Source organism: Geotrypetes seraphini, chromosome 3, assembly GCF_902459505.1.
Source record: "Geotrypetes seraphini chromosome 3, aGeoSer1.1, whole genome shotgun sequence".
Taxonomy (NCBI): Eukaryota; Metazoa; Chordata; class Amphibia; order Gymnophiona; family Dermophiidae; genus Geotrypetes; species Geotrypetes seraphini.
This window is the reverse complement of record NC_047086.1, coordinates 5,068,193-5,095,888: the sequence shown is the minus strand read 5'-3', so window position 1 is coordinate 5,095,888 and position 27,696 is coordinate 5,068,193. Positions and strand designations below refer to the sequence as shown.

The 27,696-nt window shown below is 43.8% G+C and overlaps 1 protein-coding gene across 2 annotated transcripts in view; it reads left to right on the top strand.

Moving 5' to 3' along the window:
* AMD1 (adenosylmethionine decarboxylase 1) overlaps positions 1 to 27,696 on the top strand; it is a 123,809-nt gene that overhangs the window by 57,173 nt on the left and 38,940 nt on the right. For both annotated transcript variants that reach the window (XM_033936526.1, XM_033936527.1), the window contains exons 6-7: positions 12,999 to 13,143; positions 24,172 to 24,264. In XM_033936526.1, the coding sequence (XP_033792417.1) occupies positions 12,999 to 13,143; positions 24,172 to 24,264 (238 nt within the window). The remainder of the gene's footprint in view (positions 1 to 12,998; positions 13,144 to 24,171; positions 24,265 to 27,696) is intronic.

Here is a 27,696-nt window from a genome sequence, read left to right as displayed (position 1 = left end):
TTGGAAAAAATTGCGAGCCATGGAATCGAGGGTGAAATACATGGATTAAAAAACTGGTTAGCGGATAGGAAACAGGTAGGTAGTTTCCACATCTTTTTTACTACCTACGCCAACTGCGAAGGATCAAACCCTACCTCCCAAAAACAGACTTAACTCAACTGCTATGCCTACATACTCTCTAGACTAGACTACTGCAACTCCCTATTCAATGGCATCGCTGCAAGAGATCTAAAACGCCTCCAAAAAGTCCAGAGCTCAGCAATTTGACTCCTATACAACCTCAGCTACCATGACTCCATTACTCCAGCAATCTATGTAGCTGACTGGTTACCAGTCAAAAAGCGATGCATCTTCAAAGCCCTGGTCATGACACACGAGATTCTACCAAAAAACCAGCCTACATAGCATCCACCCCTAACCGCCCCCTCTTCTCCAAAGCAAAACAAAGACTTAGCATTCCCACAGGGAGATCCCTCCGAATGAGAATAGTGTATAAACGATCCTACAGCCATTTCCTACCTCAGCTATGGAACCAACTACCCACAGATCAGATCACTAGACTCACTAATGACCTTCAGCAGAGCAATAAAGACCTTCCTCTTCTGCCAATCTGCCTCCTCAATAAACTTCTAGTACTCTTTGCTATGACCAGTGTCTCTAGAATAAGCTATGTTGTCTACTGTAACCTATTTGTGGTCATGACTAGTCTGTCTTCAAACGATTGTGAATATCTGCTTGTAACCCGTTCTGAGCTTCTGGGAGAACGGGATAGAAATCGAAATAAATAAATAAACAGACAATACTCGGACTGGAAAAGCGTCACGAGTGGCGTGCTGCAGGGTTTGGTGCTCAGGCCCGTGCTCGTCAACATATTTATACGTCCTGGAAATTGGTACGATGAGTGAGGTGATTAAATTTGTGGACGATACAAAGTTATTCAGAGTAGTGAAGACACAGAAGGATTGCGAAGACCTGCAACGTGACATAAACATGCTCAAGGAATGGGCCACAACATGGCAAATGAGGTTTAACGTGGATAAATGCAAGGTGATGCATGTCGGTAATAAAAATCTTATACGCTAATACAGGATGTTCAGTACAGTACTTGGAGGGACCCCCAGGAAAGAGACTTGGGAGTACTGGTAGACAAGTCAATGAAGCCATCCACGCAATGTGCGACGGTGGCGAAAAGGATGAACAGATCGGAGAAGGTTATGCCGCTGTACTGGGCCATGGTACGCCCCCACCTGGAATGCTGCGTCCAACACTGGTCGCCATACATGAAGGACATTGTACTACTCAAAAGGGTCTAGAGAAGAGCGACTAAAATGGTTAAGGGACTGGAGGAGTTGCTGTACAGTGAGAGATTGGAGACTGAGAGGGACATGGGGAGACTGAGGGGACATGATCAAAACATTCAAGATAATGAAGGAAATAGACTTAGTAGAAAGACAGGTTGTTCACCCTCTCCAAAGTAGAGAGAATGAGAGGGCACTCTAAAATTAAGAGGCTAGATTCCATACAAACGTAAGGAATTTCTTCTTCACCCAGAGTGGTAGAAATTTGGAATGTACTTCCGGAGTTTGTTATAGGGGGAAGCACCCTCCAGGAATTCAAGACAAGGTTAGACAAGTTCTGCTGAACCGGAATATATGCAGGTAAGGCTAGACTCAATCAGGGCACTGGTCTTTGACCTAAGGGCCGCCGTATAAGCGGACTGCTGGGCACGATGGACCACTGGTCTGACCCAGCAGCGGCAATTCTTATGTTAAGATTCGCTTGTAGTGGAGGTATTTTGTGGATGGCAAGTTTAGCTGAATTCTGTTAAGGATTCTTCTTGATGTCGACCAAGTAGTAGCGAATAGTTGGATGACGGGAGCAGCTGAGTTTCCATACAAAATCAGGTATAGGATGCATGAAGTTTTGAAGATTATTCGGGATGGTATTGGGAGCTAGTGTAGTTGCACTAGCTCCCAATACCATCGCGAATAATCTTCAAAACTTCATGCATTCTACACCAGATTTTGTACGGAAACTTATCTGCTCCCTGATGAAGGTTGTGATCGAATCATATTTCTTTAATTTGTAGATTAGTCTAATGGCTGTGTTCTGGATGAGCTGAAGGTTAGAGATTTGTGGTTCCATTGTGAGTGTCGTCTAAGATGAAGCCGAATATCTTAGTGGACTTTTCCATTGTGATGCCTGATGGAAAAGTGAGATTATACATGACGTTCTGTTGTGCGGTGCAGAAACCAATAGCTTTGGTCTTGGTGGCATTCAGTTTCAATTTGTTGATAGTTGTCCAGAATTGGATATTATCTATTTTGAGATTTTTTTCGGCAATTTGATTGGTTATAGGAATGAGGAGGATGTCATCGGCATAGGACAGTATGGTTTCATCTTCCATTTTTGTGTCCCAGCAAGCTCATAAATACAGTGGTACCTCGGAATCCAAATGCCCCAGAACTCGAATGTTTTGGAATCCAAACTTTTTTTTTTTTAGTAAATGTTGTCTTGGAATCCGAATGCTGCTTTGGAAACTGAACAAATGGCCGCCAGTCTCCCCTCCCCAGCCCCCCTGATGATCGCCAGTAGGAGGGTGCCCCCCCCCCCCCCCGATGGCCCTCCTAAGATCGCTGGCAGGAGGGTACCCAACCCCTCCTGCCTGACCTCCCCAACAAAACCCCAGAACCCCCTCTTGAGCTTACCTTCCAATTGGCCTGAGGGGCCTTAGGCGCTTGGGCCAATCAGGCCCTAGGATCCTTTGAGTTTGGCAGTGGAGGGGCGGGCCTGCCTCATTTGGACAGAGGTGGGCCTGCTGGCCGGACGGTGTGAGGAGCCATCCGGCCAATTGGAAGGTAAGCTCAAGGGGGGTGGTTCTTGGGTGGGGGGGTTTCGTTTGGGGGGTCCGGGAGAGGGGTTGGGTACCCTTCTGCCGGGATCTTAGGTGGGCCATAGGGGTGGGTCCGGCAGGAGGAGTTGGGCACCCTACTGCCGGGATCCTAGGAGGGCCATCGGGGGGGGGGGGGTCTGGCATGAACAGATTAATGCCATTTCTATGGTTTTCAATAGGAAAAAGTGTCTTGGAACTCGAATGTTTTGGAATCCAAATGGGGTTCTGGAACGGATTAAGTTCGGATTCCAAGGTACCACTGTTTATTGAATAGGATTGGGTATAATGGGGAGCCTTGTGGAATGCACCGAATGCCTTTCAACGGTTGGAGTATTCGTAGTTTTTGACCATGTATTTGCAGTTTTGTAGGAAGTTGGCGAACCATTTCAGTACAGTCCCTGTTATTCCAATTTATGAGAGTTTGGTTAGGAGTAGTTGGTGGTCCACTGAGTCAAAGGCCACGGAGATATCAAATTGAAATAATATTGCTTGATGACCCAAACTTAGCAGCTGTTTGATTTTAGTGATTAGTGATGATGAGCTCGATGCTATGTTTTTTCCGGAAGCCGTATTGGGATGTATGAAGGCAGGAGTGGTGCTCTATGTAAGTGGCCAGCTGCTTGCTGATGTGGAACTCAAGGATTTTTAGAGATTTGCTTGGGCTGTTTTCGGTATAGGGTTAAGGCTATTTTACTCATTTCTTTGGGTCGATGCCCTTGGTTCATGGAACTAGTTAGCAGGTTGGTGAGCCAGTTAATGATTTGATGCAGAGCTGCTGAAAGAAGGTATGGAGGACAGTTGTCTAGTGCTGGTTCGTAAGGCTAGTTTTGAGATTAGTTTATTGATATCAGGGATGGAAAGGTTAGTGAACGAAGTCCAAATTGGTCTGCTTTTATGGGTTGTGTATTCTGAAGCATTATATTATTATTATTATATTGGAGAGTGTTTGGAGTGGCTGTCTTTGTAACTTCTGATTGGACCAATTTGACTGAGGAAAAAAATCTGCTAGCTCTTGGGCTGAAATTTTGTTAGTGGGTTTCAGATTCTTGGCTCAGGGGGGATGTCAGTTGTACCAGGTGAAAGTTTTTTGTTGTTGGTTATTTTGCTTCCTAGTTTGCTAGCGTAGTAGTTCACCACCTCCAATCTATCCAGAGATCTTCTTTTTCAGTTACCCCACACACACACCACCACCACCAAAAGGTGTGGGGGTGGGGGGTGCACCTGGAGGGCCTTTAAACACAAGGTCATTGGTCTGCCAGGGAGCAGAAATTTCACATCAGTTTCCTCAAGCTCAGAGCGATATATTATGCTCTCAAAGCTTTCCAGCACCTCTTGAGTCCTCAAGTTGTCCTTCGCACAGACAATCAAGTGGCAATGTACTACATAAAGGAGCAAGGAGGCACAGACTCTCTTCTGTTATGTCAGGAGGTTCAGAAAATCTGGCTTTGGGTGACAGCTCGCAGCATTTTCTTAAAGGCTGTTTATATTCAAGGGGAGAGAATTCCCTGGCGGACAATCTCAGCAGAATTCGTCAGCCTCGCAAATGGAGTCTCAACTCTGCGACTCTCCATGTCATCTTTACTCAATGGGGCACTCTACAGGTGGACTTAGGTGCAGCTCCCCACAATCATAAGTTGCCCCAGTTTTGCTCTAGACTTTACTATCTATCATACCTTCTATCATACCAAGCAGCCTTATGGGGCAAAGACTTGGAAAAACTAATTACACACACAAACAATTATGGTGAATTTAGGAAACACCTAAAAACATACCTGTTCTCGAAATACCTAGGTAACGAATCAGAACAATAGCCCCCATCGCAATCCCTCCCCAAATTAGATCTTGTAAACTGTTAACCTCTAATCTCTAACTATGAATGTTCCTTTCAATTTATGGAATTTTTCTAATTCATTGTAAACCGCATGGAACTTCACGGTCCTGCAGTATATAAACTGTTATTATTTTTATTGTTGCTACTATCAGATATTCACTGCTACACTCTGTAATTCGATGTCTGTGCAGTTCATCTTCATTGTAAACCGCCTAGAAGTCGCAAGATTGTTGGCGGTATATAAGAATAAAGTTATTATTATTATTATTATTACTATCCTCAGTCTGGAAGCTGATGCATTTCTCCTGGATTGGACCGGCCTGTTTTTATATGCATTCCCTCCAACTCTTGTTCAAACGAGAGTCAGCCACCATGATTCTCATTGCTCCTCGGTGGGCCCCGGCAGCATTGCTTCTCCCTTCTATTTCAGCTCAGCACCAGGGAGCCAATTCCTCTATCAATCTTTCCTACTCTGCTTACTCGGAATCAAGGATCTCTTCTACATCCCAACCTGAAGTCATTACGCCTAACAGCTTGGCTTCTCTTGGGCTGAATTCATATGAATTACATCTTTCTCAGCCTGTTCGTGATATTGATGCCTCCAGGAAGCCAGCCACTCAACAATCAACAAGTGTCTCCGATTTTCTTCCTGTGTCTCCATCTTAATCCAACTTCCTTGTCAGTGGAATTGGTGTTGGATTATTTACTTCATATGTCTAACTCTGTACTTAAATCTACATCTATCAGAGTCCATCTCAGTGCTATTACAGCTTTTTCACATGCCAGTGCGGGGAAAACCTCTTACTACTCATCCTTTGGTCTCCAGATTCATGAAAGGACTTTTCAATGTTAAACCACCTCTCAAACCTCCTCCAGTGGTCTGGGACCTTAATGTGGTTCTTTCCAGATTAATGAAGCCTCCATATGAACCAATGGTCACGGCTCATCTCAAGTTTTTCACCTGGAAAGTTGTCTTTCTCATTTCTCTCACCTCTGCCAGGAGGGTCAGTGAGTTGTAAGCGTTAGTGGCAGATCCATCCTTTACAGTTTTTTCCCCTAAGCCTCATTCTCATGCTGGAGAAACGGCGCTGCACACTCTGGAGTGTAAACGTACTTTGGCCTATTACATCGACAGGATAAAGCCACATAGAACATCTCGACTTTTCATCTCATTTGATCCTAATAAATTGGGGCATCCTGTTTCCAAGAGAACGATTTCCACCTGGGTAGCAGCCGGTATATTGTTCTGCTATGCTGAGACTGGACTGCACCTCGAAGCTCACAAAGTCTGAGCTATGGCAGCTTCTGTTGCTTTCCTTGGATCTACTCCTATTGAGGAAATCTGTAAAGCTGCCACCTGGTCCTCAGTTCATACAGTCACCTCGCATTATTGTTTGGAGTCTTTCTCCAGACGGGATGAGCACTTCAGCCAGTCAGTATTACAAAATTTATTTTCTTACAGGCCAACTCTCCCACCATCCCATTCTAGTTAGCTTGGAGGTCACCAATGTGTGATAATATGCTGCCTGCTTGTCTTGGGTTAAAGCACAATAACTTAACATATCCAGGGACTGCAAGCAGATATTCTCACAACCCACCCACCTCCTCTGGTTGGCTTCTTAGCTTAGCTTAACCGAGGGACCACGCGCCTACGTCAGGCAGGAAGGCATTTCGCGTATGCGCGGTACGGGCTGATTGAACTTTCTAAAACTTAGTTGCAATTCACTTTTCAAGTGTCCGTACCGCGGCTCCATCAGTGACGTCACCCATGTGTGAGAATATCTGCCTGCTGTCCCTTTATAACATCTGTTACGGTAACTGCTTTCCTTGACCATTGGTGGCTGAGGAAATCCCTGTGTGGATGGCGGGGGAAGCCCAGGTTCCCTGCTGTCGGCTACTGGCGTATGAGGTACTCGCGAATGGGAACCCTGCTTGCCGGCACCCAAAGCTGACAAAGATTCCCCTTCGGTGGCCTGCACACTGCGAGCACAGACCAGCCGAAGCTACCTCACATCTGGAGCACAATGAGCACTTTTTCCCTTTAAAAGTGCTCATTGCGCAATATGCAACCTAACTAAATAAAAGGTACCGGTTAACAATAAAAATACAAGTAGACTAAATAATAATAATAATAATAATTTATTCTTATATACCGCCATACCCAGCGAGTTCTAGGCGGTTTACATTAAATTAGATTAGGATCCGCATAGACATGTAGATTTACAACAAATTTATCGGATTTACAACAATTTTAGCCAAACTTGGCAGATGAAAAAGGAAAATTTACAAGAAATTTAGCCAACTTCGTAGATGAAGAGGGAAGAATTACCACAAATTTATCAGATTTACAACAATTTTAGCCAAACTTGGCAGATGAAAAAGGAAAATTTACAACAAATTTAGCCAACTTCGTAGATGAAGAGGGAAGAATTACCACAAATTTATCAGATTTACAACAATTTTAGCCAAACTTGGCAGATGAAAAAGGAAAATTTACAACAAATTTAGCCAACTTCGTAGATGAAGAGGGAAGAATTACCACAAATTTATCAGATTTACAACAATTTTAGCCAAACTTGGCAGATGAAAAAGGAAAATTTACAACAAATTTAGCCAACTTCGTAGATGAAGAGGGAAGAATTACCACAAATTTATCGGATTTACAACAATTTTAGCCAAACTTGGCAGATGAAAAAAGGAAGTGGGTAGAAGAAGCAGGGGGAGATAGGAGCTATCGTGAAGGAGGAGAAGAGCCGGGTAAGGGGCCCTGAGATTATCTGAAGGGTCGGTTAAGGGTCTTGTTTGCTGAAAAGGTAGGTTTTGAGTGATTTTCTGAAGTCGAGGTAGGTGGGGGTCTCGTATCATTTGGGCTAGCCATGGGTTCATCTTGGCTGCTTGGAAGGCGAGGGTTTTATCTAGGAATCTTGAGTTGACAAAGCTTTAGCGAAGGGAAGGCGAATAGCTGAATTCTGCGGGTTCTTGTTGGTGCAGTGAAGATTAAAGTGGGGAGTGATGTATCTTGGCGAAAGACCATTTATCGATTTGTAGCATAAGCATGCGAATTTGAAAAGAACTCTGGATTCAAATTGCAGCCAGTGAAGTTGGTGGTAGTATGGGGTGATGTGTTCCCATTTCTTCAGGCCATAGATGAGGCGAATGGCGGTGTTTTGGATCGTTTTTAGTCTCCTGGTGGTTTTCTTTGTGGCGCTCAGATAGATAATGTTGCAGTAGTCCAAAATGCTGAGAATGGAAGATTGTACTAGTAGGCGGAAGGAGGCGTCATTGAAGAATTTTTTTATGGTACGGAGTTTCCAAAGTACCATGAAGCATTTCCTGACAATGAGGTCTGTGTTGTTTTCTAAGGATAGGTTTTTGTCTAGGATGACTCCCAGTATTTTTAAGGTGTGTTCTAGGGGGAAAGTCATTCCTTTCAGATAAATTGTGGTGTTTTTGATTTTTTCCTTGGGGGTGGCTAGAAAAAATTTGTTTTGTCAGGGTTTAGTTTCAGCCTGAACGATAGCATCCAACATTCAATCTGATTGAAAATATTTGTAATGTAGTCAAGTAGTTCTGGTGTGAAATTGGTAAGGGGGATGGCTATTGTGATGTCGTCTGCATAGATGAAAAATTTGAGTTTGAGGGTGTGAAGGAGGTTGCCTAGGGAGGCCAGGTAGATGTTGAACAGAGTGGGGGATAGGGGGGAGCCCTGCTGGACGCCACAGGTGTTGTCCCAGCTATATGAGATAGTGTTGTCCTTGAGTACCTTGTAGGATCTATTTTTTAGGAACCCCTGGAACCAGTTGAGGACCTGATTGGATATGCCAATGTGTGCCAGGCATTCGAGGAGTATGGTGTGGTCGACCAGGTCAAAGGCACTGCTTAGGTCTAGCTGTATGATCAAGGCACTTGAGCCTAGACTGAAGAGCGTGTGAAGATAGTCGAGGAGGGAGGCTATTATGGTTTTGGTGCTGTGGTCCGTGCGAAAGCCTGATTGATTGTCGCTGAGGATGTTGAATTTTTCTAGGTATGTGGAGAGTTCAGTCTTTACCACCCCTTCTGCTATTTTGGTGAAAAGGGGGATGTTTGCGATCGGTCTGTAATTAGATGGGGAATTTGGGGATTCTTTTGCGTTTTTTAAATAGAGGTCTCTCTTCAGACCAGCACTGCCTCAAGATTTTTTTTCCCCAGAACAGACTCCACTGGCTGTCTAAGCCATATGTCTTCCCGGTATCAGTGGCAAAGCTTACAGCTGAGGTACCTCTAGAAAAATTTAGGGGAGGTGGAGGAAGGGGGAGGGACTCAACTCATTACCCGTCAAGTGGGACACTCCCAAAATGGTCTCCCCAAGCTCAGTGTCTCTAGACGGGGACAAGGAGCACCACAAAAAAATCTAATAGCCCTACACTAACCAAGGGAAGACTGGCACAGCTTACTGACCACCTGCTAGAAACTGAACACAGACTGGTTATTTAGAGGGAAGCAAAGCTATTAGTACTAAAACCAAAAGTTTTGTCTGTCTCCACCTTCTGGTCATGGTGAGCTATTACCCATCAGTGAACTGTTCCAGTCTGAAGAGATGCTAAAGAATGATTTGAAGAAGACAAGGAAGGAAAATTAGTTCTTGCTAATTTTTTCTTTGAATGTTTCCAGACCCTTCCTCATCCCAGCCTTATCTCCATTTGATGGTTTTTGGGTGGGCTAGGAACAGCAGCATGGTCCTGATCTCTAGATGGATCTAAAAGCCAAAACACAAAAGGACAAGCAGAAAATCATAGGCATTGCCAGTTGGTGATTGAGATGTACATTTCACACATCATATATTAAAAAAAAAGAAAAATTCACATGACAGAGCATGTGGTGAAAAGGCATGGCAATGAATCTTTTTTACTCTAGCTGTTCCCTTCCCCTAGGGGTATTTTCCATTAAGGAGGTATTCAGTTTTCTCCATATTTTTTGTCAGTAGAAATACTGAATGGCATAGGACCTAAGGTGACATCACTAGTAGGTCTTAGTCTCCCCATCTACGAGTAGGAGGGCATATGCTCACTTGTAGGGATAGTCTGGAGAGACATAAAGGAAAGAAAATTAGCTGGTAAGATCTAATTTCTCCATTCAGCAGTTTAATTCTTTGCAAATTAAGATATACCAAAGCTATGAAACACTGTGGTTGTGAAAAGCATTAATGAACTTGTAATGAACAAGTTAAGTGTATGTACCAGGGCAGAACAGAAAGGGGTGCGATTTGTAAAGTTGAACAGTGAATATTTTTAGATTTGACAGCTATGTTAACTGATAGCAATGCTTGTAAATATATAAGAATTGCCATAATGGAACAGAATTACATTACATTACATTAGGGCCTTCTATTCCGCCTATATCTTGCAGTTCAAGGCGGATTACAAAAGAGCTAACTGGACATTTCCAGTGAAGTTACAACAGTTTTGGGTTTTGTTTTGTTTTTTGTTACAAGGGAGGAGAGGTACCTGGATTAATTCTGGAAGAACTTGCAAATTGGATATTAAATTGACTGTACGTTACTGTGTGATATAACAAATAGATTAGTTAGAGTACAAATAAGATTACGTTACATTTCAGGAATCTGAATACTTGGTTGGTGTTTTGGGGAGGAAGAGATTATTTAAGTGGAGGTTTTGGGGGATAATTTATCTAGGAGGAGGGGGAAGGGTCGGGTTAAGATAGCTGGATAAATTTTTTGAAAAGTAGGGTTTTGATTTCTTTTCGAAAAGTTTTGAAGTCGCCCGTTGCCGTCAACAGGTTGGAGATGGAGTGGTTAAGTTTTGCTGCTTGCGTCGCCAGAAGGTTATCGAACATCTTTTTGTGCTGAGTGCCCTTGAGTGGAGGAAAGGCAAAAGGGTTTGGAGTTCTTCTTTGTCTTGAGGTGAGGATCTGGTTTAGGCGGTTGTTTAGATAGGGGGGGGCGGAGCCGTTTAATGCTTTGAATAATAGACAGTAGACTTTGAATTGAATTCGTGCTTGCATAGGTAGCCAGTGAGTCTAGGAAGGCAGTTGTAATATGATCATATTTTCTCAGGGAGTAGATCAGTCTGAGGGCAGTGTTTTGTATAGTCTGAAGTTGTTTTATCATGTTGGCAGGACAAGGTAGATAGAGGGAATTGCAATAGTCCAGTAGACCTAAGACTAGGGATTGGACAATTAGCTTGAATTGTGCTGGGTCGAAGAATTTTCTAATTTTACGTAGATTTCTCATAATTAAAAAAGCTTTCTGGGATGTTTTATTGATTTGGGACTGCATTGTGCAGCATCTGTCTATCGTTACTCCTAGGAGTTTGAGTTCGGGCTATATTGGTGTATTTGGTGTGTTTAATTTTCAGTTCTGTAATGGTGGGAGTTTTGGCCTTTTCGAGCAGAAGTAATTTTGTTTTATCTGAGTTTAGTTTCGGTTTGTGGTCTACCATCCATTTTTCCACTGCATCTAGGGTTATTTCCAGTTTTGCTGTAGTGGTGGGCTCTGATGGGTCGAAGGGGAGGAGTATGGTGATGTTGTCTGCGTAGCTGAAGGATGTAACATTTAAGTTATCTAAAGTGGCTCCAAGGGAGGAGATAAAGAGGTTGAAGAGCGTAGGTGATAGAGGTAATCCTTGTGGAACTCCGCATGGGTTGGACCATGGTTCTGATTTGATATTATTGGACTTTACCGTGTAGGTTCTTGATTTGAGGAATCCTTGGAACCAATTGTAGACCTTGCCTGAGATCCCAATGGCGTCAAGTATCTGTAGCAGTATGGAGTGGTCGACCAGGTCAAATGCTGCAGAGAGAGGTCAAGTTGGATTAGCATCATATTTTTGCCTTTGCTAATTTGCTGTCGAGCTGTGTCTAGTAGTGTTTCTGTGCTGTGGTTGATTCGAAATCCTGATTGTGAGGGGTGAAGTAGATTATGGTCTTCCAGGTAGTTGGTGAGGTATTGTGCAACTAGACCTTCAATTATTTTAACATATATTGGTATTGAAGCGATTGGTCTGTAGTTGGAGGGGTTATTTATTGGGCCTTTGTGGTCTTTCATGATTGGAGTGATTATGATCTCTCCAAGGTCTTGAGGGAATTGACCTTCTGTTAATGTGGCTTGAATCCATAGCATGAGGTTGTCTCTGAATGTGGTGGAGGAGTTTGATAACAGGTAGGTGGGGCAGTTATTTAGGTCGCAAGAAGCTTGGCTGTATTTTTTGTAGAGTCGATTCATATCCGACCAATGTAATACGGGGAAGACTGTCCAGCTTCTGTCTGCGGCGATGGCTTCTCCTGTTGAAGGGTTTGTTGTTATCTTGTCGAGGTGGGTGTGAGTATTGTTGAATGCGGTTCTGATCTTGGTGATCTGCTAGTTGGATAGCTGTCAGTGGGTGGTTTCCTTGTGTAGCTAGGTGAGGTTTGGTGTCGGTGAGATTCTTTACTAGATTGAATAGCTTTTTTGTGTCTAGGGTTTCCGTGCCTATCATTTTGGAGTAGTAGGCTTTCCATTTTTCCTTGAGTTTGTTCTTGTATTGGTTGATTTGAGTTCTCCATGCTGTTTTTGTGTGTTCTAGGCTCTTTTTTTTTCCATTCTCTTTCTAGTTGTCTGCAGAGCTTTTTTAGTTGGAGAAGTTCAGTGTCGAACCATTTGTCTGACGGTCTGCAGATTCTGGATTTTGATTTTTCAGGAGCTAGCTCATTCAGGATGGTTTCGCTTACAGTACGCCATTATGTTATGAATTCGTTGGGGGCAATATTGGTGATTGCGGGGTCTGCTTTGTCCCAGAATGTGGAGGGTTTGATTTTTTGGCGTGTTTTGAAGGAGGTTTTGGGAGGGGGTTGCTTGTTATTGCGTTGAGCCCAATTGATGTTAAAGGTGTATTTGTAGTGATCTGACCAGAGGGAGGGGTGCCAGGCCCCATTTGAGATGAAGGTCCATCAAGCCCAGTAGGCCAATCCAGGTCCTAAGTACCTAGTAGAAACCCAGAGTAGCAACATTCCAGAGCTGAGATTGTGATGTCATAATGCCTCATTCCACCAATGCCTAAGAGGCAAACTCACCAGTGATGTCCCAATGGCTTGATTGTCCTAGACTTGGATCGCATAAGAACATAAGGATTGCCATACTAGGACAGACTGAAGGTCCATCAAGCCCAGTATCCTGTTTCCAACTGTAGCCAATCCAAGTCCCAAGTATCTAGCTAGATCCCAAGTAGTAGAACAGGCATACTGGGGAGTTTCTGTTTTAGTAGGTCACATGTTGATGACTTATTTCTTGTACTTTAACAGGTACTTATATACTCTGGACATCTCAGAGACTATGGTGATCAGCCAGCCAGATCAGACACTGGAAATTCTAATGAGTGAGCTTGACACAGACGTTATGGACCAGTTCTACATGAAAGATGGTGTTACTGCAAATGATGTCACTCGTGTAAGACACCTTCATATCAATTTTGTTGCTTTGGGGAATAGATTTTATGTAAACTACCGTATCCATTTGCCTGTCTGTTTATCAATGGATTTAATTTTCTTCATCATTTTTCTATCTGATTCTTCATTGCCTAGTTAGCACGACAAGGGAATCAGACAGGTGATCTTGAACAGGTGATTTGTTACTCCCAGGACAAGCAGGCAGCATATTTTCACACATGGGTGAAGTCACCAACGGAGCCCTGGTACAGATCATTTTAAAAGTGCATCGCTACTTTAAGATTTTAGAAAGTTTGCTGTAACCTGAACCGTGCATGCGTGAGTGCCTTCCCGCCTGATGTAGGGCACGTGGTCCCTCAATTTCTTAGTTAACGCGGAGCTAAGACACGTCTTTTTCAATGGCTGTTGAAACTTTTTTTTTCTGCTGCCTTCCTGCTCTCGCGGATATGACTTTTCAGTCAGTTTTTTTCTCACTTTTGCCTGTTAAACCACCTTGGCCTCGGGTTTTAATTTAGTCGAGGCTGTCTTCCCTTCAATGTCCCGATTGCAGACTGGTTTCAAAAAGTGTGGACGTACTCGCTCCATCTATTACTGACCTGCATTGCTGGTGTCTCCAGTGCTTGGAGCCCGAGCACCGTCCTAAAACCTGTTCCTGCTGTTCGTCCCTGCAGAAGAGGACTCAAGAACTGCCATATTCAGCAGCGCCTTCTCTTCAGTGTCGCAATGGATGGCGATTCGACATCGCTGCCAATGTCGGTGGCACCGGCCAAATAGACATCAGTGAACCATCTTCGGTGTTGCACACTTCAGTGAGTAAGCCGGCTAAGAAGCCTTCCCACATCCCCTCTAGGCCTCAGGTCAAAGCAGCAGTGAGTCAAGTCCTGCCGACATCAAGGAGACCCAAGAAACACTCTGCTCTAATATTGGTGATTGCTTCGACATCGGCCTCTCATTGAAGACTGTAGATCTGGGGGTACCGTAAAAAAAGCCAGTGGTACCGGTGCTTACTCTTAAGCAACAGATCCATGAGTTGCTACAAGAAGAATTATGTGAGCAGTTTTGACTGCTGGTGCTGGTGTCGACTTTACCCATGTCGACACCGACTCCCCTGGTGCCAATCCGGTCTGAGCCATTGACACCGGTTGCACCTGAACAGGAGTCTCCATCGGTACTGCCACATCTCACTAAGGAGCCAACACCGAAGATTCGCTCACACCTTTTGTCTTCAGCCCAGATGTCACCTGAGACGTCGGTGCAGTCAGGAAAGGCACTGAGGAAGTAACATCTCGAGCCTTCAACACCGAGTGCTTGGCACCGACCCCAGACAACTTGGGATTCAAACCTCTGGGGAGGTTCTGAACCAAGACCCTATTCTGTCTGACGATGAATCCATTCACCATTCTTCTCAGGAGGCTTCTGTAGTGTCTGAAAAATCATCTTTCTCCAGGTTTCCACGGGAAATGTCTTGAGACCTTGTCCATTCCCTTGGAAGCTGACTCCAAAAGATCTCAACAGTTCCTGGATGCCTTGGACTATGATCAACCACTTAAGGAACTTCTCAAACTTCCCCTCCATGATATATTACGGGAAACTTTCTACAAAAATCTAGAAACACCACTTACCATCTCTGTGGCTCCTTGCAAGTTGGATTCTCTGTATAGAGTGGTTCCTATCCCTCGGTTTGACACCACAGCTCCCACATGAGTCTTTCCTGGTGGAATCAACTTTGAAAAAATCTTTATCCCAGGACAAGCAGGCAGCATATTCTCACACATGGGTGACGTCACCGACGGAGCCCCGGTACAGACCACTTTAAAAGTGCATCGTCACTTTAAGACTTTAGAAAGTTCGTGATAGCCCAAACCGCGCATGTGCCAGTGCCTTCCCGCCTGACGTAGGGCGCACAGTCCCTCAGTTTCTTAGTTTCCACGGAGCTCAGAAGTTGCGTTGTTTTCAATGGCCGTTGAAACTTTTTATTTTTTATTTTTTTTTTTTGCTGCCTTCCCGCGGTCTCTGACTTTCAGTCAGTTTTGTTTATTTTATTAGTTCAGCAGGAGCAGGGGTTCTACTCTCATTACTTCTTAGTCCCCAAGAAGACAGGAGGACTGACACCTATCCTGGATCTCAGAGCTCTCAACAAATTTCTAGTCAAGGAGAAATTCAGGATGCTATCCCTTGCCCTGCTTTATCCTCTCCTTAATCAGAACTGGCTATGCTCTCTGGATCTCAAGGGAGCCTACACACATATCCCAATTCATGTGGCTTCCAGGACGTACCTCCGTTTCCAAATCAATCAATGTCATTACCAGTACAAGGTCCTTCCCTTCGGCCTGGCATCTTCTCATTGTAGTGGCTGCATCTCTCCGATCACACGGTCTTCAAGTCTTTCCTTACTTGGACAACTGGTTGATCAAGGCTGTTTCATCTCAGGAAATGGTCCAAACAACATCTCAGACCATTTCTTTTCTTCAGGTTCTAGGATTCTAAGTCAACTTCCCCAAATCACATCTTCCAACTCAAGTGTCTGCAGTTCATTGGGGCAATCCTAAACACCACTCTCATGAAAGCATTCCTTCCTCCAGATTGCCTTCAAGCTCTCATCCGCCTTTGTCAGCAATTGCTTCCTCTTCAATCCATCTCTGCAAGGCACGTGATTGTTCTAGCCACATGGTTTCCACTGTCCATGTGACACCACTGGCAAGGCTACATTTTCGCACTCCCCAGTGGACCCTTGCTTCTTAGCGGTCTCAAACGACCGATCGTCTCTCACAACATATATGTGACCATCTCTTCTGCAGTTGCTTCGATGGTGGATGACCTCTTCCAGTCTATCCAGAGGTCTCTTTTTTCACTTGCCCCCTCATCACAAGGTCATCACAACAGATGCATCCCCTTATGCCTGGGGGGCTCATATGGACGATCTTAAGACTCTGTGTCTTTGGACCGCCAAGGAACAGAAATTTCACATCAATTTCCTGGAACTCAGAGCAATGTTTTATGCCCTTAAGGCCTTCCTTCATCTTCTCCGTCATCAAGTCCTCCTCCTTCTTACAGACAATCAAGTAGCAATGTACTACATAAACAAGCAATGAGGCACAGGCTCTCTCCTGTTGTGTCAGGAGGCCCAGAAAATCAGGACTTGGGCAACAGCTCACAACCTTTTCTTAAAGACTGTCTACATTCAAGGGGAGAAGAATTCCCTAGCAGACAACCTCAGCAGAATTCTTCAGCCTCACGAATGGACTTTCAACTCTCCAGTCCATCTTTGCTCAGTGGGACACACCACAACTGGACTTGTTTGCGTCTCCTCATAATCACCAGTTGCCCCAGTTTTGCTCCAGGCTTTACCCTCCTCTGTCTGGAAGCAGACAACTTTCTCCTGGATTGGATGGGCCTGTTTCTATATGCATTTCCTCTAATCACTCATGTTGAGAACTGTTCATGCTCAAGCGAGAAGCATCCACCATGATTCTCATTGCTCCACGGTGACCTAGGCAACATTGAAACATAGAAACATAGAGAAAGACGGCAGATAAGGGCCGCGGCCCATCTAGTCTGCCCACCCTAATAACCCTCCCCTATTTAACTCTGTGCAGAGATCCCACGTGACGACCCCATTTCTTCTTAAAATCAGGCACGCTGCTTGCCTTGATCACCTGAAGTGGAAGTCTATTCCAGCGATCAACCACTCTTTTGGTGAAAAAGTATTTCCTGGTGTCGCCATGCAATTTCCCCCCCCCTGATTTTCCATGGATGTCCTCTTGTTGCCGTCGGACCCCTGAAGAAGATATCTTCTTCTACCTCGATACGGCCCGTGAGGTATTTGAACGTCTCGATCATGTCTCCCCTCTCTCTGCGTTCCTCGAGTGAGTATAGCCGTAATTTGTCCAGCCATTCCTCGTACGGGAGATCCTTGAGTCCGGAGACCATCCGGGTGGCCATTCACTGGACCGACTCAAGCCTCAGTACATCCTTGCGATAATGAGGCCTCCAGAATTGCACGCAATATTCCAGATGGGGCCTCACCATAGATCTATACAACGGCATAATGACTTCAGGCTTACGGCTGACGAAACTCCTAAGTATACATCCTATGATCTGCCTAGCCTTAGATGAAGCCTGCTCCACTTGATTGGCAGTCTTCATGTCTTCACTGATTATCACCCCTAGGTCCCGTTCTCCCTTCTACTTCAGCTCAGCTTCAGGGAAATCCATACCTCTTCCAGTATTTCTTACTCTGCTTACTCTGAATCAGGAATTTCTCCTGCATCCCAACATGCAATCACTACACCTGAGAGTTTGGTTTCTCTCAAGATGACTATCTCACTTACAACTTTCTCAGCCTGTTCGACAGATTCTTGATGTATCCAGGAAACCAGCCACTCAGCAATGGTATCAACAAAAGTGGACTCTGTTCTCTTCCTGGTGTCTCATCACGATCCAACTTCCTTATCAGTCGATTTGGTGTTGGAGTATCTGCTTCATCTATCTGATTCTGGCCTCAAATCTACATCTGTCAAGAGTCCATCTCAGCGCTATTACAGCTTTTCACATACCAGTTGAGGGAAAACCTCTTACTGCTCATCCTTTAGTCTCCAGATTCATGAAAGGATTTTTTAATGTGAAACCACCTCTCAGACAATGTGGTTCTTTCCAGTTTGATGAAACCACCATTTGAACCAATGGCCACTGCTCATCTCCAGTTTCTTACCTGGAAAGTGGTCTTCCTTATTGCTCTCATCTCTGCCAGAAGGGTCAGTGAGTTACAAGCATTAGTAGCAGATTCACCCTTCACCATTTTTCACCATGATAAAAGTGGTTCTACATACACATCCAAAGTTTCTTCCAAAAGTTGTCACTGAATTTCATCTTAATCAGTCAATTGTTCTACCAGTGTGCTTTTCCTAAGCCTCATTCTCATGCTGGAGAAACCGCTTTACATACTTTGGACTGTAAATGAGCTTTGGCCTATTACATCGACAGGACAAAGCCACATCGAACATCTCCCCATTCATCTCTTTTGATCCAGACAAGTTGGGGCATCCTATTTCCAAGAGAACGAATGTCAACTGGCTGGCTGCCTGCATCTCGTTCTGTTATGCTCAGACTGGACTGGCACTGACGAGTCATGTCACAGCCCCCAAATTAGAGCTATGGCAGCTTCTGTGGCTTTCCTCAGATCTACTCCTATTGAGGAACTCTGTACAACTGCCACCTGGTCCTCAGTTTATACATTCACGTCTCACTACTGTCTGGAGTCCTTCTCCAGAAGGGATGGGCATTTGGGCCAATCTGCATTACAAAATTTATTTTCCTAAAGGTCAACTCTCCCATCATCCCATTTCTGTTAGCTTGGAAGTCACCCATATGCTGCCTGTTTGTCCTGGGATAAAGCAAAGTTAGTTACCGTAACAGGTGTTATCCAGGGACAGTAGGCAGATATTCTCACAACTCACCTCCCCGGGCTGGCTTCTTAGCTGGCTTATCTTAACTGAGGGACCGCGCGCCCTACATCAGATGGGAAGGGGCTATCGCAAACTTTTTGAAGTAAAAGGCTGCTTACTTTACCTCACTGGGGATCCGTCGAAGAAAAAAAAAAACCAAAAAATAAAAACCACAAGATTACATTGTATATTCCAAAGCAAATAACTTTTTATTTTAGTAATTAGTATTATAGCAGCATTTGTAAAATCAGTTTGTTCATAAACAATGGAGAGAAAAAAACCTCATACAAACAGTGCCAGCATATTTCTGTAAGTATGGTGCAGCTTCTCTAAAGAAACTGCCAGAGCATGGGGGTTTTATACAGAAAGTATCTGTCTTAGAACTAAGTATCTGTGTCTCAGCCTAAGTCTTAGAACATTCCCCCTGGCTATGAATATGTATTGCCCTATTGGAGAGACCAACTGCCTATCTAACCCTCTCCTAGTCCATTCTTCCATTCTTCCCTGGGGGGCCCTGGAAAGGCATAGCTTCTGGAACTTACTTCTTGAAGTTTCCATTCTTCACACGGACACATCAGTATCAGTGCCTCAGCGCATTAGCCTGGCATCATTTTATTAGTTATTAGGTTCCCAGTTGGAGTGTTCTGCTGACTGTCAAATAGCTCATTGTCTTTCCAGCACTGGTTGGTGTCCTTGAGGAACTTCACAGCAAGAAATCCACACACTCACATGCCACACATTAGCATCTCCCAAATAAATATAACTGGACCAGTATATAGAAGAATCATTTACGTTCATGAGTATGCCTCAGCCCCACCACTCCACTGCTGTACTGTCTTTTGACTGCGGAGAGAATTATGTGGCACTTCATCATTGGCCGCTCATAACGTTTATATTCATTATTTTTGATCAATTTAAAGTAGTTCACTTCAATTTTTATTTATATTATAACGTTCAGTATTGGTCGCCGCACCTCAAGAAGGACATGGCGGTACTTGAGAGAGTCCAAAGGAGAGCAACGACACTGGTAAAAGGGCTGGAACACTGCCCATACGCCGAGAGGTTGGATAGGCTGGGGTTATTCTCTCTGGAAAAAAGGAGGCTCAGGGGAGATATGATAGAGACCTTCAAGATCATGAGGGGCTTAGAGAGAGTGGATAGGGACAGATTCTTCAGACTGAAGGGGACAACAAGTACGAGGGGGCATTCGGAGAAACTGAAGGGAGATAGGTTCAAAACAAATGCAAGGAAGTTTTTTTTTCACCCAAAGGGTCGTGGACACTTAGAATGCGCTACCGGAGGAAGTGATCAGGCAGAGTACGGTACAGGGATTGGACGGATTCCTGAAGGATAAAGGGATCGTGGGATACTGAGGGAGGAGCTGGGATGTAACACAAGTATAGAAAGCTAACCAGGTAATAAGTATAGAAACCCAACAGGTCGTGCATGTGCAAGACCGGAGGGTTAGGACTTCGATGGGAAGATAGGACTTCAATGAGAAACCAAGGTGGCAAGGGAGCCCCTTCTGGTGATTCAGACAGGTCGTGACCTGTTTGGGCCACCGCGGGAGCGGACTGCCGGGCAGGATGGACCTATGGTCTGACCCGGCAGAGGCACTGCTTATGTTCTTATGTTCTTATACTTAGCTTATATCAGCTTATGTCAGTCAACGCCTGGGAGTCTAACCCGACATGTTTCGCACCGACTGGCGCTGTATCAAGGGTCTCCCTATGTACAATAAAAGGGAATAGTTAGTACCATTTTATATCTAGCTGCCCCTTCTGCTAAGACCTCCACTCCTGTCAGTTTAAACATATAAACGCTTACCGAGGTCGCGCGTGTCATCCGACTCAAGTTAATATCCAGAGTAAGATGGCGACCGACCTCGGAATACATATACTCTCATTCATAACTAAGTCCCTCCCCCTGGGGTCTCGTTGGTCCATCCTCTAACCAATCATAGTTATGAATGCGAGTATATGTATTCCGAGGTCGGACACCGTCGCCATCTTACTCTGGATATTAACTTGAGTTGGATGATACGCGCGACCTCGGTAAGCGTTTATATGTTTAAACTGACAGGAGTGGAGTTTTTAACAGAAGGGGCAGCTAGATATAAAATGGTACTAACTATTCCCTTTTATTGTACATAGGGAGACCCTTGATACAGCGCCAGTCGGTGCGAAACATGTCGGGTTAGACTCCCAGGCGTTGGCTGACATAAGCTGATATAAGCTAAGTATACACGTTATAATATAAATAAAAATTGAAGTGAACTACTTTAAATTGATCAAAAATAATGAATATAAATGTTATGAGCGGCCAATGATGAAGTGCCACATAATTCTCTCCGCAGTCAAAAGACAGTACAGCGGTGGAGTGGTGGGGCTGAGGCATACTCATGAACGTAAATGATTTTTCTATATACTGGTCCAGTTACATTTATTTGGCATATGAACATTGGGGACTGGTAAAACAAACATTAAGGTTGCCATATTTCTGGACACATTAGCATCTCAGCATCTGAACTGAAACCAATTTGTACAAGCCCGTGACTTTAACAACTCCACCAAAATGCAGGAATAGGTCTCACAACCTGTAAATCTCCCATAGGCTCCTGTCATCTATCATTTCTAAAGTCTTAGTGGCAATACACTTTTAAAGTGGTCCATACCAGGGCTCTGTCTGACGTCGCCTATGTGTGGGAATATCTGCCTGCTGTCCCTGGATAACACCTGCTACGTTAAGTAACTGTGCTTTATATTAAAACCATACACTTAGAAATAGCACATATCTGTTAAACCATTTTTGACACGAGCAGTCTTATAGAACAGGTGCTGATCAAGTATGAAGCAGGTAATCTCTAAAATTTATTATAGTACTGGAAGACTGAAGGGTGAACAGAACAAGTCGTTTCTATACCGCATAACCGATAAGTTTGATGCGGTTTACAAAATTTAACAAATACAATCTAAAGAAAATTGATTAATTTGCGAACAAATGTGTCTTCAGTTGCATTTGTAAATGATTGTAAGACATGGGACTCTAACAAAGATTTCATTCAGTTCCTTGTCCCAGAAAGCTGCCTGATAAAAAAAACAAAGATTGGTGGTATTTTGTTTAACAGCCTTTGACAGATGGAAAAGTAAAAAGGCTGTATGAACTGTGCAAATGCTTGGATTGAGTAAAGGAAAATAATTCAGATAAGTGGGCACCATGCCGAAGAGGACTTTGTAACAAAGGCAGCCAAATTAAAATTAATTTGAGCCTCCACAGGAAGCCAGTGCAGTTCTCAATAGTAAAGGTTCTAGAGCTGATCCGGGAAATTATAGGCCATTAGAAACATAGAACATGACGGCAGAAAAGGGCCACGGCCCATCTAGTATGCCCACACTAATGGCCCACCCCTAACTACCTCCATGAAGAGATCCCACATGCCAATCCCATCTTTTCTTAAAATCTGGCATGCTGCTTGCCTCAATTACCTGTTGTGGAAGGTTATTCCAGTGATCAACCACCCTTTCAGTGAAGAAATATTTTCTGGTGTCACCATGAAATTTCCCACCCCTGATTTTCAATGGATGCCCTCTTGTTGACGTGGGTCCTTTAAGGAAAAAGAGATCTTCTTCCACCTCGATACGGCCCATGACATATTTGAACTTCTCGATCATGTCACCCCTCTCTCTGCGTTCCTCGAGTGAGTATAGCTGCAACTTACCCAACCGTTGTTCATACGGGAAATCCTTGAGTCCTGAGACCATCCTGGTGGCTATCGTCCAAACTAGCTCCTCTGTGTTACTGAAAGTCAACCCTCTGGTGTGCTGCCAGCAGTGCTCTTGCCTCTTTTTTGGCATCAAGGTAAGAAGAAAAACTTTCTGGCAGCGCTAGGCTACCTATAGTAACAAACTAAACTACTGGAGCACAGCGTAGTTCCAATGCGTGTTACCAGCATGTCTATTTGGCAGCCATCTTGGATCTAAAGCACAGTTACTTACCATAACAGGTGTTATACAGGGACAGCAGGCAGATATTCTCACAACCTGCCCACCTCTTAGTTGGCTTCTTCACTTGGGCATAGAACTGATGACCTCGTGAGCTGGCATTGGGCGGGAAGGCACTCGGGCATGCACGGTGCAGGACAGTCTAAAAGCTTGATAAAGTTTAAAGTAATACTATACTTAACTATCCGTACTGGGGTTCCTTGGTTGATATCGCCCACATGTGAGAATATCTGCCTGTTATCCCTGGATAATGCCTGTTACAATAACTAACTATGTTTCCTAGAAGCCTGGACTAGATATATTCCATATATTAAAAATGGAGGAAGGAAGACCAAACAACCAGTGTGGTTGAGTGAAGTGCTGCTGACAGTGGCAATTCAGATTCAACTGAAGTAAAATATGGGTCAACTTATATGGAGTCTCCCTGATGTAATTCGAAACTCAGCTCGAGTTGGAGAACCAGAGAAATAAGAAAAAGAGCAATGAAATGACTGAAGGTTTTAATATAATTTCCTGATTTTGCACGAGCCTTTTGTATAAATAAAAAAATTGAACTGCACATCACTGTGGAACATCTGTGCTAAAGATAGTAGCAATTTAAAGTTGGTGTTTTGTGAAGTTGAGTAGATATATAAGGGAGAACATACATGTGCGATGATGGTTCCCAGCAGTCACACACATGGTTACAGTGTTTTGCTAATGACCTGGTGGAGAAGCACTGAGTACATTGTAAAGAGTCTTTCACTTAACAAAGGTTGTGGATATAGAGCATTAAGAAAGCATAAGAAAAAATAGTAAAAAAAATAGTAAAAACAAGTGTTACAACATTATTTTTGATGCATAATTCAGGATAGTTCAGAATACCTGAGGACATAGGCCTAGGGAGCTGGCTCTAGGGATTAACATAAAAACATAAGAATTTTCATATTTGACTCAGCGTTTTTCAGAGGAGAGTTGTATTTTTGTGTAGTGTTCATTTTACTGCATTTGATTTCATTGTAATTAAGATTTTGTATTGTAAACCACTTGAATACTATAGTGTTAAGCAGTATATAGCAAGTATTAAATCCAGTTTGGCCAACTCTTCAGTGCATAGAGTTCAACTTATCTCCTATGTCCCAGTTTTATAATTCTCTTATTATAAAATACTTCCCTCTGCCTTCTCTGAAAGCAAGAAGCTTCTAGTAGGTTTTCTCTGAAGAAAGCTCACAAGTCAGTCTTTTTCCTAAGTCCTGTGCCTTCTGATAGCTTCTCCCCCTGCTAAAGGAAACTGGAATGGAGGTGCACTATGGCCCCAGTGTACTGACTAAGCTGCTGCCCATGAAAGCCCTGGAAGATTGAATTCATTTTTGTGACCTGCTTTGAAAATAGCAACTTAAACATGTTAAGCAACTTGCTTTCTGCTTGCCAGCACTTAGTGATCTGTTCTTAAGCCCGCCAAACAGTATTACCTAGTGCATTCCTGGAGGGAGAAAGAAGGTACAGGTTATTTTGTAGTAGTGTGAGAACAAACTGAAATGTCACTTCTGACTTTTGTTAGGATGGTATATAAGGTTTTACATTTAATGCATCTTTTCTTTTCAGGTGAGTGGAATACGTGACCTGATACCAGGTTCTGTCATTGATGCTACAATGTTTAGTCCTTGTGGCTATTCAATGAATGGATTGAAATCAGATGTAAGTAATCTGCAGATGTACAACAGATAAGCCTCTTTGAAATCACTTATGCCAAAAGAATGATCATACGTTTTCTCTGTATAAAGTATGTTAGCCTTCAATTAAGTATCATTAAATCAGAGCAAGATTATAAAGAAACATGTAAGATCAGCTTATGGTTCCAGTACAAAATAATTCTTCAGAGATTGTGGTAACCTGCATGAAGCACAAATTATCTTAAACCAGATATTTACTAAATAACTTTTCTAATGCAAAAGGGCATACAAGTCTTGAACTGCCTCCCCATCTAAGTTTTGCTTCTACTAGCGAGTTGGGAAGGTGTCTTTCTGTGATCTGCTTTGGTTTAGATTTATTTTGGGTCCTCATCTGAACTGTGAAGCTTATGGTACTATGGAGGTTCCCAGTTCAAATAGAGCAGCTCTGCCTGGGAGAAGACATAGACTTTCTGGTCAGAAATCTGTAGCCAGGACAGGAGAGCAACCCTTTTACAGGGAACCCAATTTGGCCAGTTTGCCCTAACACTTTTGTGGCTCAGGGACTGTTCCCCTGGTTTTTACTGGAGCTTGAGCACAAGCTCTGTAACCCTATGCCTGTCCTGGGGGCTTTAGCAGGTGCTGGTTGCGTTTCCCTACACATGATGATGCGTGAGGAGCTATGGGGGGGGGTCTGAGGCTTTAGGCTCATTCAGGGTCTGACTGGCAACCCAAAGAAACAAGCATTTGGCATGAAGTTCCATGCGTGTCTGGGGCAGTCTTCTCCATTGTCCAGCTACAGTTTGAGCTGAAGCAGGCAATTGTAGCCTATGGGAGACAGAGTCAAGGCTCACTTCATCCCAACCTGCAAGTCTCTGCATCTGACAGCTTGGTACCTATCGACATAACTTCAAGCCTGCAGTTTTCTCAATCTGTCAGACATCTTAAATGCTTCCAGAAAACCAGCTACCATAATAATAATAATTTTTATATACTGCCAAAGCCATAGTAATTCGAGGCGGTTTACAACAAGAAGAGCTGGACAGTCAGCGAAAAAATAACAATGAAGTCATTGGTTACATAAAGTCACAATGTGGGGACATCGAGTACATGTGAAAGAGTACAGAGGGAAGGTTTAAGAGTTCTTGGTTACAAATCGGTTAAACAGGTTGGTTTTAACTAGTTTTCTGAAGTTAAGATAGGATGAGGCGTGCTTGATGTTGCCTAGCCAGCCGTTCTGTTGACTTGCTTGGAAGGCTAGAGTTCTGTCAAGGAATCTTTGTATTGGCAGGTTTTTATTGTAGGGTGGCTGAACATATGTATTTTATTTATTTATTCAATTTTCTATACCGTTCTCCCAGGAGAGCTCAGAACGGTTTACATGAGTTTATTCAGGTACTCGAGCATTTTTCCCTATCTGTCCTGGCAGGCTCACAATCTATCTATCTGGGGCAATGGGGGATTAAGTGACTTGCCCAGGGTCACAAGGAGCAGTGTGGGCTTGAACCCACAACCCCAGGGTGCTGAGGCTGTAGCTTTAACCACTGCACTGCACTACACTCTCCCCCCACCACTGCACCACACTCTCCCCTAATGTATTCTACGTGTAGGCCTGGTGGAACAAGCCAATTTAAAATGGGAGACCAGGTATAAGGGGGCCATACCAAGAATAGATTTGAAACAAAGGCAGGCAAATTTGAACAGCACTCTTGCTTCTAGGGATAGCCAATGGAGTTTTTGATAGTAGGAGGTTGTGATCCCATTTTTTTATGCGAAAATCAGTCGCATTGCTGAATTTTGTATGATTCAGAGTTTTTGAATGGTTTTCTTGAGGGACCCCAGATAGTCGAGCAGGCTTAAGATGGAGGATTGTACCAGTAGGCGAAAGGATGCTGCATCGAAGTACTTTCTGATGGTTCTGAGTTTCCATAGTGTCGAAGCCTTTTTTGATCAGTGACTCTGTGTGAATGTCTAGAGCAGGGGTGTCCAACCTGCAGCCTAAAGGCCGCATGCGGCCCCGTGAAGTATTTTATGCGGCCCCAGTCGAGGGCGATGCAGTGTTTTCCTCTGCTGCCGCCAGGTGTTTACCGCCTTGCCGGTTCCCTCCTCTGTCTTGCTGCAGAGTTTGTGCGGCCCTAGAAACTTTTTTCGGCCAATGCGGCCCAGGGAAGCTAAAAGTTTGGACACCCCTGGACTAGAGTGTGATTGACGGTCTAGCGTCACTCCCAGAATTTTTATGGAATCGATGATAGGGAAGTCCTGTCCATTCAGGGAAATTGAAATATCTTTGATTTTGTCATTTAGGCTCACCAGGAAGAATTTGTTGTTTTCAGAGTTGAGTTTCAGTTTTGAACTCTGTCATCCAAGACAAGGTTACAGTCAGAAGTGGACTAGGTTTTCTGCTTGGTGTGATCTTCATCACAAGACGCCTGTCTACTTCCTTGTCTTCAGTTTTGGATTACTTATTTTATTTATCTCAGTCTGACCTCAAATCAACCTCCATTAGAGTCCATCTTGGGGGCAATTGCTGCATTTCATCAGCTACTAGAGGGGAAACCTGTTTCTGCTCATCTGTGGTTTCCAGATTTATGAAAGGACTTTTCAATGTCAAACCACCTCCAGTGGTTTGAGATAATGTTGAACCAATGTCTACAGCTCATCTAAAATATCTCACTTGGAAAGTTATCTTTCTCATCACTCTCGCTTCTGCTCGCAGAGTTAGCGAGCTACAAGCTTTAGTAGCGGACCCACCTTTCACAGTATTCCATCACGAAAAAGTGGTACTCCTCACTCATCTAAAATTCTTACCCAAAGTTGTTATGGAATTTCATCTCAATCAGTTGTGCTTCCAGTGTTTTCCCCAAGCCTCATTCTCATCCTGGTGCTTTGGCTTTCTAGTTGCAAAGGACTAAGCCACATAGATCTTCACCTCACCTTTTTGTCTCCTTTGATCCAAACTGGTTTCCAAAAGAACAATCTCCAACTTGTTGGCTGCTTGCATCTTTTTGCTATGCTCAGGTTGGTCTGCACTTAGGGGGTCAAGTTACAGTCCACAAAATTAGAGCTATGGCAGCTTCAGTAGCTTTTCTTAGCTCTACACCTACTGAAGAAATCTGCAAAGCTGCCACTTGGTCCTCGGTTCATACATTTATTTCACATTACTGTCTGGATTCTTTTTCCAGACGGGATGGCCATTTTGGCCAAACAGTATTACAAAATTTATTCTAACGCCAACACTCCCACCATCCCATTCTGGTTAGCTTGGAGATCACCCATATGTGAGAATATGCTACATGCTTGTCCTGGGATAATGCAGTTACTTATCGTAACAGGTATCAAGGGACAGCAGGCAAATATTCTCACAACCCACCCACCTCCCCTGGTTGGCTTCTTAGCTAACTACCTGAACTGAGACGCTGAGGAGACGCGCCCTACGTCAGATGGGAAGGCACTCATGCAT